Raw genomic sequence first — 15260 nt, 5'->3', positions numbered from 1 at the left:
AACTTAAGTCAGCACTACCAACATTGCCTTATCTCCTTTGGCATTCAATGAGAATTAGTTAACACTCACCTTCAGCACCTGCCATCCAGTCTTTTATTTCTAGAGAATCCCCTTAGGGTCTAACTAAAATGTCATAGTTGCTATATAATCATGGCAATAAAAATAGTAAGAGGTGTGCTCTAGTGAACTACAGTGTATTCACTAAATTCCAGACAACTGGAAAGTTTAATTGGGGATTATACAGTTGTGCTGTGCTGCCAAAGCAAAATCTGGAAAAAAAAAATCGTAGCATGTAGAATATGCACTGGTATATTTACATGTTGTGAATGGTGGTTTTCAAATTGGTGCTGCTATTGGGACATTTCCTAATTTGGAAGGGACTTTTCCTGATAGGTACTAAAGTTAGATAGAAAAAAATAAAAGGATTAAGTTAATGAAGTCAGCAGCAGAAAAAACATCACATGGAAATCTTGGATTTCAAGTTACACATGCCACTACAGTTAAGGCACAAAAAAATAAAAACATGGTTTGTTTGAGTCAGATGTGATGGTTACTAACTGTGAACCATGGCAGAAAAGCTTGCATAGGGATGTAAATGTAAATCATCTACTTCTGGGGCGGCACTAATCTCACTTGGCATTAGCCTCTAAAACTTTAGACATCCGATTCAAATAGTCTGTTACAGAATTCTTCTATAGTTAATGAAAAGAGATGTACTCCCAGGAAACATCCCATCCTAGGACAAGTATCTAAATTGTTGAGCTCAGTCACCAGGGGTACCTGGTGCATCTGAATACATTGATTCATTGGTTTATGACAGTGGATCTAAACCTCACCACTGAAATTTAGTTTGAAATTACAAAAGTGTAAGTACTACTGGGCATGAAGGACATATCTGTACTGCATGGAGAGCACAGAGTTCAGCATAAAGATCATTTGAAGGAGGCACCTTACTTAATAGATAAATATTATTCATCTAGGAAAAGGAAGAGGAGGTTAATGTGCACTTTTCAGTCCCCTTAGACAGAGGAATCCTGAAATTCAGTCTTAAGACTCACACAAACACTCAGACCCTACTCTTCCATGGAAATGCCTTAATCCTCAAGCACTTAGCAACTAAACTAGATCAGCCTGGAAGTGCTCTCTGTTCTTCCAGCTGAAGCAGTGACTCTGAAATAATTTCATAGAGTGAGAAAAAATGAGCTCTAACTCTTTTGTTAGTATTCATCTGGAAATGAAGAGCCTGTAATTTGGTTCCAGCACTAACAATGTTACTGTATTATATGCAGTAAGTCTTACACAAAATGCTTTAACAAGCCTTGAGTCAAAGCTCTGCTTTTTCATGGTCCCAGTACTTAGACTGCTGTGCTAATATAGACTCTTTTTTACTTACTTGGTTTTTGTTGTGGGCAAATTTAAAACTCAGTTTGTAATCACATTTGGAAACCTGTAGAGAAGAGGTGTGGTGAATGCAGATCTGGAAGTTTGCATCTAAGGGGAAAATGCTTACAATTATTTTGTGTGCTGCAAGTTTTTTGTAAGTGGCTGTCTCCCCATGTGATTTTAATTCCATGCTACTGTATTTAGTGTTGCCGTGAGAGCACACAGCCTTACAGCCAGGCTGACAAACAGTCATCCTGCCTTAGTGGAATTGTTGAAGCCTCATGCTGTTCACAGCAGGAAGTACATTAAATACATTTCTTCCACTTCATTCACATTAGATGGGCAAGAAGCTGCTCACACATCTTCTTGACATTTCTGCATCAAGGCTGGGAAAGCAAAGGACTCAGGTTTGTGTTGGAGATTTGCTGACCATTATCTCTACACCTGGTCAACAGAATCAATCACTCATGCCATCCACATGACAGAGGATAGCACTGTCTGGGAATATTTTACAGATGAATAAACTGGATGATGGTATCTTAATGCAGAAAGGGAATGTTGAGCTCAGAGAGAATAGTTTAATTATTCAGTCTTATGGAGATTTCTTTAAAACACCTGCTGTCACTTTCCATACACTTAACTAAATTTTGAAAATCCTTAGACCATGTTCTGGAAATTGGTACCCAGCTTCCTTGTCCAGCTTCCTTGGAGTAGTAAAGTACATATTGATATTTACTATCAATAGCCTGAAAAGTCAGCACTGCAATGTTACACTAGAAATGCATGCTTTGCATTGGCTTCTAGCAAGCAGGCAGTATGAGCTAACTCTCAGTGTGTGTACTGAGTCAATTTTTCAGCTTGTGATAAATAAGTGTTTTATTAGTAACATAGTTTATCAGAGGAACGTCCTTATCTCACAAGGCTAGTTGGAATCTCCTTATTTCCATTGGTCTCCAAGGCGGGCAGTCAAATGTGCCTTTTTCTCTTTGCCAGTAGGTCTGTCAGACCTTAAACTGAACAGGTGGTTGATTAATCTTGGTAGTTAACATCTTCTAGTCTATTTGTCCAATTTTAATTACAATCTGAACACTACAGGCAGAGCATGCCCACTGTTCTGTTATGGACTGGAGTCAAGATTTGGCCAACTATCCATCACCACTCTCTGGAGATGCCTAAAATAGTGAACTAGTTCTTTTTTCCTGTCTACATCCATCTCTGATTACTTTCTCCTTTTCATGTTTTTACAGTGCTTGTGAGTCTGATGCCTCTGGCACTTCTGTGTAGCTTTTAACATCTTTTGTCCTCCTGTTAAGTAAAATCTCAATATGACCCCTCCCCTTTCCCCAGTTGGTGGCTGGTGGCCAGTTTGGCAGCTAATCAAGGGAAAAAGTGGATGACAGCCAGCTTATGACATGCATTATACTCCCAGTTTTCTGTACTAATAGCTTCTTATTATCACCAGTTCAACAGAGTGAAAAATGTTCAGTCTATGATGATAGCCTTCAAGATTTCGGAAAGTGCCTGTTTGCTGCCTATCACAGAAATAAATTAATGTCATACCTTGCAGTAGGAACGTTTATGATTTGCTTTCTTAGCATTATTTGTTGCTTACAGTTTATTGTGTATGTATGACCCATTTTGTTAGAGTGTTTGTGTATATATGTGTGTGTGAACAACAGATGTTGGATTAATCTCATCTTTATTTATCTGCTTATTAATTAGAAATACAGTCCAACCTTATGGTCTGGGCTCCTTTGATAGGTGAGGAGGGCAGAACATGACCTCCAGGCAGTACTTTGTCACATCTACCTCAGATGGCTTTTTGGAATGCAGCTGGTGGAGCACAGAGCTCTTCAGCCTTCACTGCTGCATGTTTTAAATGGGTTGCTTACACAAGGAGTATTGTACTTCTATGTGAATTGCAGTAATAGTTCAAGGAGAGTGTTGAAATACAGAAAACTTTTGGTTTTGTACACAAAGCACACAGAATAGCCAATAACCAAAAACGCATGAGGTTTAAAAATTATACCTTCTGTTAAATTTAGAATGAGTTTAATGGAGTGGTGTTCTTGTATGAACTTATATTGCATCCCTAATGTATTATTGGTTTATTACAATTCACTGGAGAGTACACTGAACTGCTTTCTCTCTTGTGTCTTGTGTCTCTTGTGTCTTTGATATTGTATTTTGGTGGCATTGATCTTTGTACTGTAGATCTTGCATTTATTATACACTGTTTAGAAATTTAATGAATGCCTAGCAAACCATTCTAAGTTAATCATTTGTTCAGTGTTGGATATGGTTGTAGGGAGTGAATTTAGTGACCAAGTGAGTGCTTTGTATGTTTAAGATTTGGATAATCAAGTTGAGTAGGATCTCTTGGTGCATTCAGTTTTCCTAAGGCTTCTTCAATCATCTTCCTTACTCTGAATCTCCTCATACAGAGACTTTGCTGGTTTGCTCATAGTCTTTGAAGACCCTAAAGATACTGTAGCTATTGTAGCCCATTGGGCTTTAATTCCATGGATTCTCCTTTTGAACTTGTAAATCCTCAAAAATATTAACTCAGTTACTATCTCACTGTCAGGACACTCTTTTGTCTCACACACAAATGAGATCAGAAGTCCAAGGGACAGAATTCAAGAAGTTTTAACATACAGTAGAGCATATTTTCTTTTGTTAGAGCTCTGCTTTTGTGGTCTGCTAAGTCTGGCTTCTGCTCTGTCTTCTCTGCAAAGTCCCATCCGTAACAGTAGCTCTGGTAAAGGGATCTCGGGCATACTTTTCTTCTACAGCCTTGGTGAGCTAAATATGTTCTGATTGTATGTGGGCAGAAAAGCCAATAAGAAATTGTTTCCACTGGTTAAGCAAACTCAGTGTAACTAGCATTGTGACTGAATAGAAAAAGTGCAAAAATCTGAAGTCGGATCAGCCAGAAATGGCTACATACTATATCTTTACCTAGTCTGATTTCTAAATTGCTGCTGAACTTCTCATACTATTTCTGTTTGTAGCCCTCATTTTTTTACCTGATGTGTGAATCACTGACTGTAAGCTCCTTCAAGCTTGGCCTCCTTATGAAAAACCTTGTGTGTGGTATACTTAAATGCTGCTGCCAACCCCTCCCATTTATCTATCTGCCTCTGTTTCATCAGTTTGTTGAGAATTTGTTACTGATCCCATTTCCCAGGCCTGTTATATAAAAGTAATCTAATTCATCTTAAAAATAGAGGATCTAGAAGACTCTGAGCTGGTTTCATACTCTGTGGGAGGTATAGCCAGTAGAAAACAGTGTGAATGTGAAATTCAGATGGTTGCTGCAGGCAATATGATACCTGGGTGTGTCTCCAGGTTCCAGTGTCTGTTTCTTCATCTGTAAGCCTTTATATTTGTATTTCCATTGGCAAAGGAGGCAATTACCTACATTATGGAATGGTTTAGGCAAGTGATTAGAGCTTGATGTATACAGCAGGAAAAATCTTTTGGTCCTGTCCTCAGACTGAACATAGGAAAACTCCAACACGTGTAATAATCCCAGTGATATCAAGATCTGTAGGTTGTACTCTGAAGGTGTGTGGAAGAATTGTAAGAATACTACTCTACTAATAAATATTTTCATGTATGTGCTAGTTCACCAATACATGAATTTAGTGTTTTGGAAAGGTAGCAATGTTTCTTAGCACACCAAAAGAGGTAAATTAGTTGTTTCAAGGGAAGGTCTCATATTAGAGTGAACTGCACACATTAGCCTTTCTAATAACATGCCATTTGTAGCTGGGAAACAATTTAAGACTGCTCATTACTATCTTGTACATTATAATTGATTGTTGAAAAACTCATTTTCACTTTAAAGGCACATCCTTAACAAGTTGAACTACAGCTTGTCCTCATACACTCAATTGTCTTTATTCTCCATTGTTCAGGAATACTCTGTAGCTCATCGAGCTGTTACTACACCATTTACGACCAGCAGCCTGACGTTAAACAAAATCAGAATTATCTCTGTTCTCCAGGCTACAAAAAACGCTGCAGGCTGTCAAGAAGGAAAGTACAGGTGGTCAGAGGTGGAGTATCACTGTAGCCATCTCCTTGCCATCCTCACTCTTGCAGATGGAGCTGTAGTCTGCTTCCTTTAGCATGCTACTTTGCTCACATCTGAGTTTTGCTTATTGATGTAGCAGAGAGTTTAGACACGGTCTGCAAACCTGCCAGGCAGGTGCTGCTTGTGGTAGTACTGTGTCTGGAGAAACTGAAGCATGGATGCAGTAACATAAAGGGTGAGTTAAAATGTAGAGTGTTACACTAAATTAGTGTGTGTCATAAATTAATTAAAAGTGAACCATATATAATGTTGTTCATAGCAGTTGCTGCTTCACACCATATTACTCTACCGAAGTTACTAGGTTGAGTTGCATAAAATGAGAGTAATTAAGTGATGAGCCAGTCTAACCAATATAAGGCACTGCCATTGTGGATTAAAAAAGAAACTGCAATTTCCTTACAAAATCAAAGTGTGTTTGGTAAAGATTGCCGTAATTTGAGTCTGTCCTATTAACTGTTAAAGTGTTTGCAGAATTGTTTTAAGAAACTTTTTAAAGTAAATTGACAGAAATGGTCTGCTGAGACAAATGGAAAAGCAGACATTATTTTCTTAAGATAATGTTTGTGGTGATTTGGCTAAAACTAGCAATTTTTATTCTGAGGGGAATTTACTTTTTGATTGCAAAAGTTATGACAACACTGCTAAGAAGATGAAAGCTGTTAAGATTGCAACATATGAATTTGAAAAGTAATCTGTTTTGACCACATCAAATAAAAAGCTATTGGCATTTGCACAATAGGTACCTGCTACAGAACTGAGCTTTGTAATCTTGACCCCTGCTTCTACAGCATTCAGTGAAAATAAATGACTTGGCAAATTAAATTCATTGTGCTAAATGCAAGCTCAGTGGCTTGCATAGTTTCAAGTGTGTGTAAATAGCTGCAGAATGGTGCTACCTAGTTTCAAATTTTAAAGTTTTCTTTGATATTGTCTTAGTATAAAGTTTTTGTAATGGATGGTTTCTCTGGGCTTTTTTTTGGTGTTATTAGCACACATGTGTAAGAGAGATTTCAGAAGTTGACCTTTACTGCTATTAAACAGTAGATGGTCATGCCTTCTTATATCTAATGGAACTCTCATTCTTACCTGGTCTACTTACAGCTCACACACTTCATGTTTATAACACTGGAATCTGTTATGTTACAGATCAGATTGTCATCAGATCAGTCCTTTAAGGCCAGCTTTGATCCTGAAATGCAAGCAGGCATTGTGTAGGGTTGTATATGTTGCCTGAGTATGAGCCAGACCAGGTCCAGCCAAACCTGGCCATGTTTGTCTGGTTTTGTGTCCAAGTTAATTAGCTGTGCCAGCCACCAGGGCTCCTTACATCTGATTCAGCATGGCCCTAGCATGTCCAGACTGTACCAGAGCAGGCTCATAAGGTTGCAAAGCACTGGTTTGCACCTTCTTTATTAGCGCAACAGACTTCTAGCTCTGGCAATTCATCATGTTCACAGCCTTGTTTGTACTGTTCATGGAAAGAAGGAAGGCAAAAGCTTTTAGGAATAAATAGTCTTAACCCTAGAAAAGATGAGCCATAAATTCATTTGTAAAGACTGCTCCTCCTGGTTCCAGTATCTGAATATGTCAAAATGCCATGTCTGTTTTCTTCTATTATTTTTAACCTCCTGAGAGTGTATATATATATATACGTGTGTGTGTGTGTGTGTGTGTGTGTGTGTGTGTGTGTGTGCGCATCACTGGCAGCATATATCACTGAAATTCACTTTCATTTTAAGCCTTACCAAGGTGTCAGCACAAAAGACTTTTGTCTCTGTTCTTTTGTGTTTGTCCTAAATATCCTGTCAACAGGATTTTTGTAAACAACCTACTCTTTTGCAGTGTCTCCCTCACGCACTTTATTAGGATATAATTTTAAAAGGTAAAGCCTCTTTTGAAATAAACATTTGTGTGCTATCACACTGATTTGACGATGTGCCTTCAAAGTTAGACCGGTTCCTAGCAAGATGAGAAGTGTGTTTGTTTTCCTTCTTGATGACTGACTAGTGCTGTCATTGAGATATGCCTCTGACTCTGTAAGTACAAGGACAAGGCAAAGTTTTCATTTCTGTGCCAAGAAACCTGGGACTAAAGCTCCTAACCTTTCTCCTCTGATTATTGTAACTTCATGCCAGTGAAATCTGTGGGTCTGAACAAAAAAACCTTTAGAAAACTTCCTCTTATTTCTCTAAGAAGAACCATTAAATTTGCAGTAGTCTCTCTTCAGAGTGATTACTAGATTAAAGGTCTGCTGTAAGTGAGCCTGCAGTCATTGAGCAGAGTGTTTTCCAGACATGACCTGAGATAGACAATGCTTTCCCTGTTAGGAGCTTGGCTTTGCTAATTCCCCTGGGGAGCTACTAACACAGCTTACAGGAAATGAATTTAGAAAACATTTGTAAGGATTTGTTGCCTAGGATGGGTAACCATGCAGAATGTGTCTTTCATTGAACATACATACCTCAAAATGTGTGAAAAACTCATTCTGAAATACAAGGCAAGCTAGCTGAGGATTTAGATTTTATTTTTTGTTTGTTTGTTTGTTTGGCTGTGACTACAGGATTGAATAGTATGTGAGGATTCTTCTTCAGCAGCAATAAAGCAAGTGTTAGGATAATGCTGTAAGAAACAAACAATATTTTATTTTAAGCCTTCCATCTAGTTTAAGGCAGATCATCTAAGTTCTCTGTGTAGCCAGTAAGTAGAAGGGAATGCTTCCACACTTCCTCAGATTTTTCTGAGGAAAGTGAGTGAGCCATTCTACCTGTCCTCCTGCATGTTCATTGTGCTGGGAAACCTGAAATTGTCTATCTTTGTCCTTGCAAACTGAGAGCAAGTGTGAGTACCTCTCACTAACGTGCTTAAAATGAGGTGCAGCCAAGCCCAGATCATGTTCTGGAACCGTTGGGGCATAAGAACAAAATTAGGCTTGGGAAAGTGTGCTGAACTCTAAGCATACCTGTTCAGGAAATTAAGTGTATCAGAATTAATATTTTTTTAATTGCCCTTATCTAACTATTGGCACATTAATAATGATTTGGTCTTAGTAGGCATTCTGTATTTTTATTGTCTGGAGGCTGGGGAAGTCTTTGTCCATCTTAGGAATTTAGAAGAACATTTTATGTCTGAAATGACAACATTGTTTTGCAGATCTAATATCCAGTGCTTCAGTATCCCTGTAAGTAGAGCTCTCATCAAAGTTAATAGTAGTTACACAAAAGGTAAAGAGGGTGTATCCTGTTCACCCATTAAAAATATTTCTGATAAGAGCTTCACAGTTCCAAGTACAAAATCAAGCTAGCCTCTATGGGCAAATAAGGTAAGATTGATGTCTGTCTGTCTGTGCACACAAATACACACATGTTTAAATACACATACTCTTGAATTAAAAATTAATTAATTAATTAATTGGAACTGACAATGTTTTCATATTCCAAAGTTAGACTTCTTCCAAGTTTGTCTTTCATCCTGCAAAGGTTGATGGCTTCAATAATGCTCAAACAAGTCTATGAATGTGCACTGTTTTTCAATAAATACATTCAGCTCCATCAATTTATTGCAAGATTTCAGTTTTAGCAGATAAGTAGGGAGGCAGCTGTAGGTTTTTCATGTATGAGTAATATTCAAGGAGTTAATTTTTTTGTTTAGGTTTTTTGTGGGTTTTGTTTTGTTTTGGGCTGGGGGGTGGGTTTGTTTTGTTTTGGGTTTTTTTTGTTTTGGTTTGGGTTTTTTTTAACTTTATTAGTTGTGAAATACAGGAAAGTCTTGAATGCAGAAGAGAAAATTCTTTTCTCCAAAACTCGCAGTTTCACTCTTGAATACAGTTCCAAAATACTTACTAACTGCTGCTGTCTCAGATTAAGTTTTGTCTTAGTAATAACATGGTAAAGTTTTATATTATTTCTGGTTAGTTTTAATTAAGTTGTTATTTTACATGGTTCACCAATCTACCAGAGGAGATTGTTGCATACACTGTGGTGATTCTTCAATTCCAAAACATTTATTCCATGTAATAGAAGTCATAGCTTTTGCATCCGACATATAATCTTATAAAAATCTGATTTACGGAAGTGATGGTCCCAACTTTCAATTACCATTAATAAGTATTTATGATTCCTCCTTTGAGTGAGTTGTACATTTTCTGTAAGCAAGGCATAGCTCTGTAGAGCCATAACCTTTTCCAGTAATTTTCTTTGAATTTTTTGCTTTTTTCCTATGGTTGGTGAAGGGGAAGTACACACAGTGCTGCTCATAGAGTCCTGAGCAATTGCTGTGATCTTTGTCAACTGAATTCACGTTGGCTGTATGCTGCATGGTATTTCAAATGCATTTGTGATACTGTAGCCTCATGATTCTAATAAATTCTCACAAGACACCATAAGAAAATTGTGATGAAGCATGAGAACTTGGGTAGGTCTTCCTATGCTTGAGGTAGAGATGATTTTTGCTGTGCAGTGGGAAAGCTGAGGCACTGGCTGTGCATGCTTAATCTTGCATGTTTGAAACAGGAATGGAAAGGATAGAAAAGGGGAGATGATATACATCCAGGATTAAGCTGGGATATGTTTTTAAGGCTGTTTGCTTTGTGAAATTACTGTGGGTAGGACAACTGGAAAAGGGAGGAAAAAATAAAGTTAAACAATGTGTCTGTTAAGCGGAATAGCTCTTAATCTCCTTTACTTTTTGCTTTTCTATCTTATGAGCTGTGGAACTTCAGCATTAAGATAAAGACTGTTCAAATTTCAATTTACATGAAATAAGATTGATTTTGTTTTAAATGCTAGGTGTGGGAGAACTAAAATTAAGTATTTGCCCCTTTAGTTAGCTGGAAAATGTTACCAAGAGTAGTTCCAGTTGCATGTCATGTTCCAGCCTGGTTTTAGCAACAGCAATCTGTGAGAACATTCAAGTAAAAGTTTCATTATCTGTATTCACCTTCATATATTTGCAACAAAGTGAAAAATGCAAGGAATTTCCTGGCTTATGTGCAGGACTCAACTAAAACAAGTTTAATGAGATACCACATTTGGTTTTGTACACAGATTCATATGTGCTGACACAAAAAGTTGAAAATGTAGGAGGCAAGAAAAAGAGCACAGTGGTGATACAAAAATTGCTACTAAAACCATACAAACCAATACTTGAAAATAAGCCAAAAATAACTAGAAGAATTCTAGACCTTAAAAAAACAAGCTTTATTTCACTTATTGAGATGAGCAAAGTATTCTCTATTGTTAACTTCAATGTAAGGTAAAGAAGTGTTTATGGGCGTTATTCTTCTTTCACCAGAACCAGCATTCTACTTTGGAAATGACGAATACTATGTTGATGAGAGTGCTGGCTACGTTGAGGTCCGTGTCTGGAGGACTGGAACCGATCTGTCCAAAGCTGCCTCTGTTACGGTGAGGTCTCGCAAATCCGAACCAGTAACTGCAGAGGGTGAGTTATTGCTCCACTCCATTTCAGACTGCTGCTACCCTGCACATGCTGCTACATTTCACAAGTGCTAGTTCAGTGGGTCTTGGTACAGTTTCAACCACGTAAAATTAAAATTTTATGTGTCTTGCTCTTAGTAGTTCTCTTCTTAGAACAAATTAAGTGGTTACAGAATTTCAGAGAAGCAGGAGTAAGAGTCACTAGGAAGTATAGCACTAAGTGAAATGCCTTTAAATCTTCATATAAAGACTGCTACAAAAGCAATTGATTGCTGCCTCAAGAGCATACTCTGGGCATGGTCATGATTACTGGCAGCATGCTGAGTTTGCTTCTCTCATTTTTACAGTAGGCAATGAGAAATCACTAGCTATTGTCCTGTTCAAAAGCTGTGTGGTTCTTGGATGCTTCAGCAGAACCTTTGTCTGCAGAAGTGTTTAGCACATTTTTTGAAAAAAATACTCTATTTTTTTTCACAAAACATATCATAATGTTTAAACTAAGGTATTCATATAGAGGCAGCATAAAAATTATCTTCCTGGATGCTTATCCTGAATATCATTTTGCTGTTATTTCAGGAATATTGAAACATAATATATATGTATGACATATGCATAACATAATATACATAACAACATATATACTTTACTTTTTTTATGAAAAAGAAAATTATTAAGTCTGAAAAAATACATGTTTGCTTCCGTTCTCAACTTGCTTTTATGATCTGATGTCTCTATCCAATCTTGAATATTTAAGTTATTTTATTTCTGGTAAAAGAATACCTTCCCTTACACTAAGGATCTTCATTCATTGTGCCAATACCTCTAGGATTAAAATCTGAGAATCGCTCACCTCTTGAGCTCTCTAGTCTGTTGGTCACAGCATGAAAGCTCTGACATGGCTGTCTCCCTGCAAAACCAGGAATTTGTGGATCTGCTGCTCTGAGCTCTCAGTCCTGGAATCCTGCCTTAGAGCCTTAGCTCTAGGGTAGTACAGCATTAGGGCTTTTAGGCAAGTGCCCATCTGATGATGGCCTTTAATCTGGCCAAATTTTGTCAAATTCACAGACTTCCAAACCTGACTTCAATTTCAGTTTAAGTGTTTCCCCCAAAGCTTTGTTTCAACAGCTCGGCTGTTTATTCTTCCCAAAAACTAGTGTTAAAACTGAGTCCCTCCTTAAAGTCCTAGATACCTTTAATGTCTTGGTTCCAAGACATGTTTTAGTCAGGTTCTTGTTCTTTCTTCACATTGACATATTATGGATTGGTTTGCTTTGCTTAAAAGGAAGCAAATCCAGATCAATCTTCCTTTAAGAATAAGATGTCAGACCTCACCTGATACGCTCTGAGCAGATTTTTTTTTGTTTGTTTTCCATTCATTCTGTTTTAAACAACTCCTCTGAACAGCAGTTCTTCCCCCAGTCAGCTCACTGGCCTTGTCTCCTTTCTTTTTTACATTAGTCTTAAAGCTTCCATCTTTGTTACAAAATAATAAGAAATTTATTTCCAGAAGACTTTGCTTCATCCCCTCCTTTGAGTCTCTCTCAAAGCTTTTTGCTTACTTTCATTTCTCACTTCAAGCAAGTTTCATTAGTTTTTCTGGAATAACTGTTGATTTACAACAAAATGGAATCAGACTAAATTTGTGACTCAAATAATTAAACAAAAAACTAATTAATATTGGCTTATTTTATTGCGCAGTCCAAGTTAAATGACCAAAAGATAGTTTTGCTTTACATGAATGCCAGAATCTGGAAAATATTAATGTTACAAAGGAAAAATATTTACCTACAATTAACTGCCAAATGATAGATTTAATTTTTTTTAAAAATTATATGTAATGCTATTTTTATCTCTTTTCCATTGGTAGCTGGAGTAGATTATGTAGGCATCAGTCGTAATTTGGATTTTTCCCCTGGAGTCAATATGCAGACATTTCGTGTGATAATTCTGGATGATCTTGGACAGCCAGTGTTAGAAGGAACAGAGAAGTTTGAGCTTGTGCTAAGAATGCCCATGAATGCTGCCCTTGGAGAGCCCAGCAAGACCACCATCTTCATTAATGACTCAGTGTCTGATTGTGAGTAATTTTTTGTATTTTGGAGATGCTGTGTTAAGTCGTTGGCTGTCTGGCTGCTTGTGTTCTATATCTGGTGCAGCGTCACATAAGTAAATGTGAAATGGTGGAGGTAAGGTACCATAACTTGTTGTACCTTACATGTGCTTTCTATGTTTTCCTGCCCAGTGCCAAAGATGCAGTTTAAAGAATCTGTGTATGTAGCCAATGAAAATGATGGGCAGATTTCTGCCATGATATATAGGAGTGGGGATATCCGATACACATCCACTGTGAGATGCTATACAAGGCAAGGTTCAGCTCAGGTTATGATGGACTTTGAAGAACGTCCTAATACTGACAGTTCCATCATCACATTCCTTCCTGGTAAGTTCTTGATCTTACTTTAGAAGCCTTTAGTCTGCCATGCTTTCTTTTTTGTTTTTTTGCTTTGCTTTCCTTTGCTTTGTTTGTTTTGTTTTTATGTGTTTTGTGTCTTCTCATAAAGCAGTTCCAAAAAGATCACTCTGAAAAACAAAGGTTTTGGTTGTTTTATTTTTTACACAATGGGATGATGTTGCCTCTGTTTTCTTCACTTCTGACTTAGAAGGAAAATCAATAAGAACCAAAAGAGTATATATTCATTTAGGTTCAGCCTGCATGCTGATAGCAAAAGCAGATTTGGCATAACACAGTACAAGTACAGATCTGCTGTCAGAAAGGAAACTTCAGAAGTTCTGCTTTTTGTTAAGCAGATTTCTGTTAAATACATTAGACTTACACTGAAATGAGTAATAGATCTTTCAACGGGTATATAGCTCCTTAATTCCTGTTTGAATTTTATCTCCCACCGAGGCTTTCCTAAGACCGCCCACCAATATCAGGTACTTAATATCTTACATCAGAGATGAAATGCAAATAAATCAAATGTTACTGTGTTGAAAGAATATTGCCTAGTTCTTTCTACTTGCGCAGAAGGCAGTTTGGTCTTCTAGTCTTTGAAGTTCACGTACACATGATATTTTTTACAAGTCTTAAACAAGTTCTGTCATCAGCATGAAATCCTTGGTATGCCCTTATCACAGAAATTGCAGCCTTCATATTTTTGTAGACATGTATCATCATTCTCTTGAAAAAGTGAGTTGTTCAGTCTTTATTTAGGGCTGGCCTCACCTTATAGTGCTGCCCTGTACTCTACACCTTTGCTATAGCTTCTGTGCATCCAGGAAAGAGTCTAGCTAATAAGAATTAATGGAGCTGGGCCACTTAGGAAGTGACTCTTCTCTTTTTTTGAGTGTGCCCTACTATTTCTCTGCAAAGACAAGTAGCAAAGAGGTCTGCTAGAATTATATTTTGTCTCCATAGCTTCTTACACACGTTTAGTATGCAGCAGTTTCATTTCAGTTTTTACATTCCCCATGTAACAATAAGCAGTGTGAGTGATTTGCATTATTTTCTTCTCCTAAGGGAAAATTTATTTTTTATAGTCAGGGGAAAAGGCAACCTCAGGAAATGAACACAGTCAACAACCTGGTCTGGTTCTTCATCTTGAGGACCCTTGACCTCATTTGCAGGTGTAATGATGAAAAAAATACAGCAAATTGACCTTGTTTCTCTCTTGCTGTGCTGTTCCTTTTGTCTGGGGTGTAGGAGTCAGTCTCACGACGAAGAGCCCACCAAGTCATTCTAGGTGCCAGACGCTGAACACCATTCATAGGTCTTACTGCTTGTGTAGAAGGCATAAGAGAAGGTGTTCAGGTTCCTGAACATCTAGGTCAGGGCACATTAATTTGTGATTGCAAAATTGAGAGGTTTGATACTCCGAAGCATTTTTAAGGCAATATTCACTGTCAGTTGGGATCAGTGGGAGTTCAAAAGACTTCAAAGTCAAACAGAATAATATAAGTGAAGGTCCACACAGTTGGAGAGTGCCCACTCAAAAGAGACTTGAAATATAAAACTTTAGGATAAAATTGCCATTAGTATTAGTAATGGTAATTAGTAATTAGTATTACCATTAGAAAGGTTTTATTACTCTGTTTCCTTGTGAAAGTATTTACTTTTTAAGTGCACTCTGTAGAAGAGTTCACTGAGAAGGAGCATTTTCTTCTTAGGCAAAACAAAAAGACTAATATGTGTAAAGTGGACATACCAAATAGAAATTTGTCTTACAGAAGTCCCAAAATGGGGGATTCCACTTGAATGAGTTTCCACAGAAAGGTAATGATTGCTAATTCTGCTTTCACTGCTGTCATTGCTCATTAACTTGTATGGTGCCAAGGTGGAT

At 37.5% G+C, this 15260-nt stretch overlaps 1 protein-coding gene across 1 annotated transcript in view; it reads left to right on the top strand.

The window, feature by feature from the left end:
* FREM2 (FRAS1 related extracellular matrix 2) overlaps window positions 1–15260 on the top strand; it is a 126456-nt gene that overhangs the window by 76170 nt on the left and 35026 nt on the right. The window contains exons 7-9 of the mRNA XM_086881449.1: window positions 10775–10924; window positions 12788–12997; window positions 13163–13360. Coding sequence (XP_086737575.1) covers window positions 10775–10924; window positions 12788–12997; window positions 13163–13360 — 558 coding nt within the window. The remainder of the gene's footprint in view (window positions 1–10774; window positions 10925–12787; window positions 12998–13162; window positions 13361–15260) is intronic.

Source organism: Cyanistes caeruleus, chromosome 3 (assembly GCF_971803275.1).
Source record: "Cyanistes caeruleus chromosome 3, bCyaCae1.hap1.1, whole genome shotgun sequence".
In the NCBI taxonomy this organism is placed as follows: Eukaryota; Metazoa; Chordata; class Aves; order Passeriformes; family Paridae; genus Cyanistes; species Cyanistes caeruleus.
Note: the sequence above shows the minus strand (reverse complement) of the source record. Positions and strands in the feature narration are given on the sequence as shown.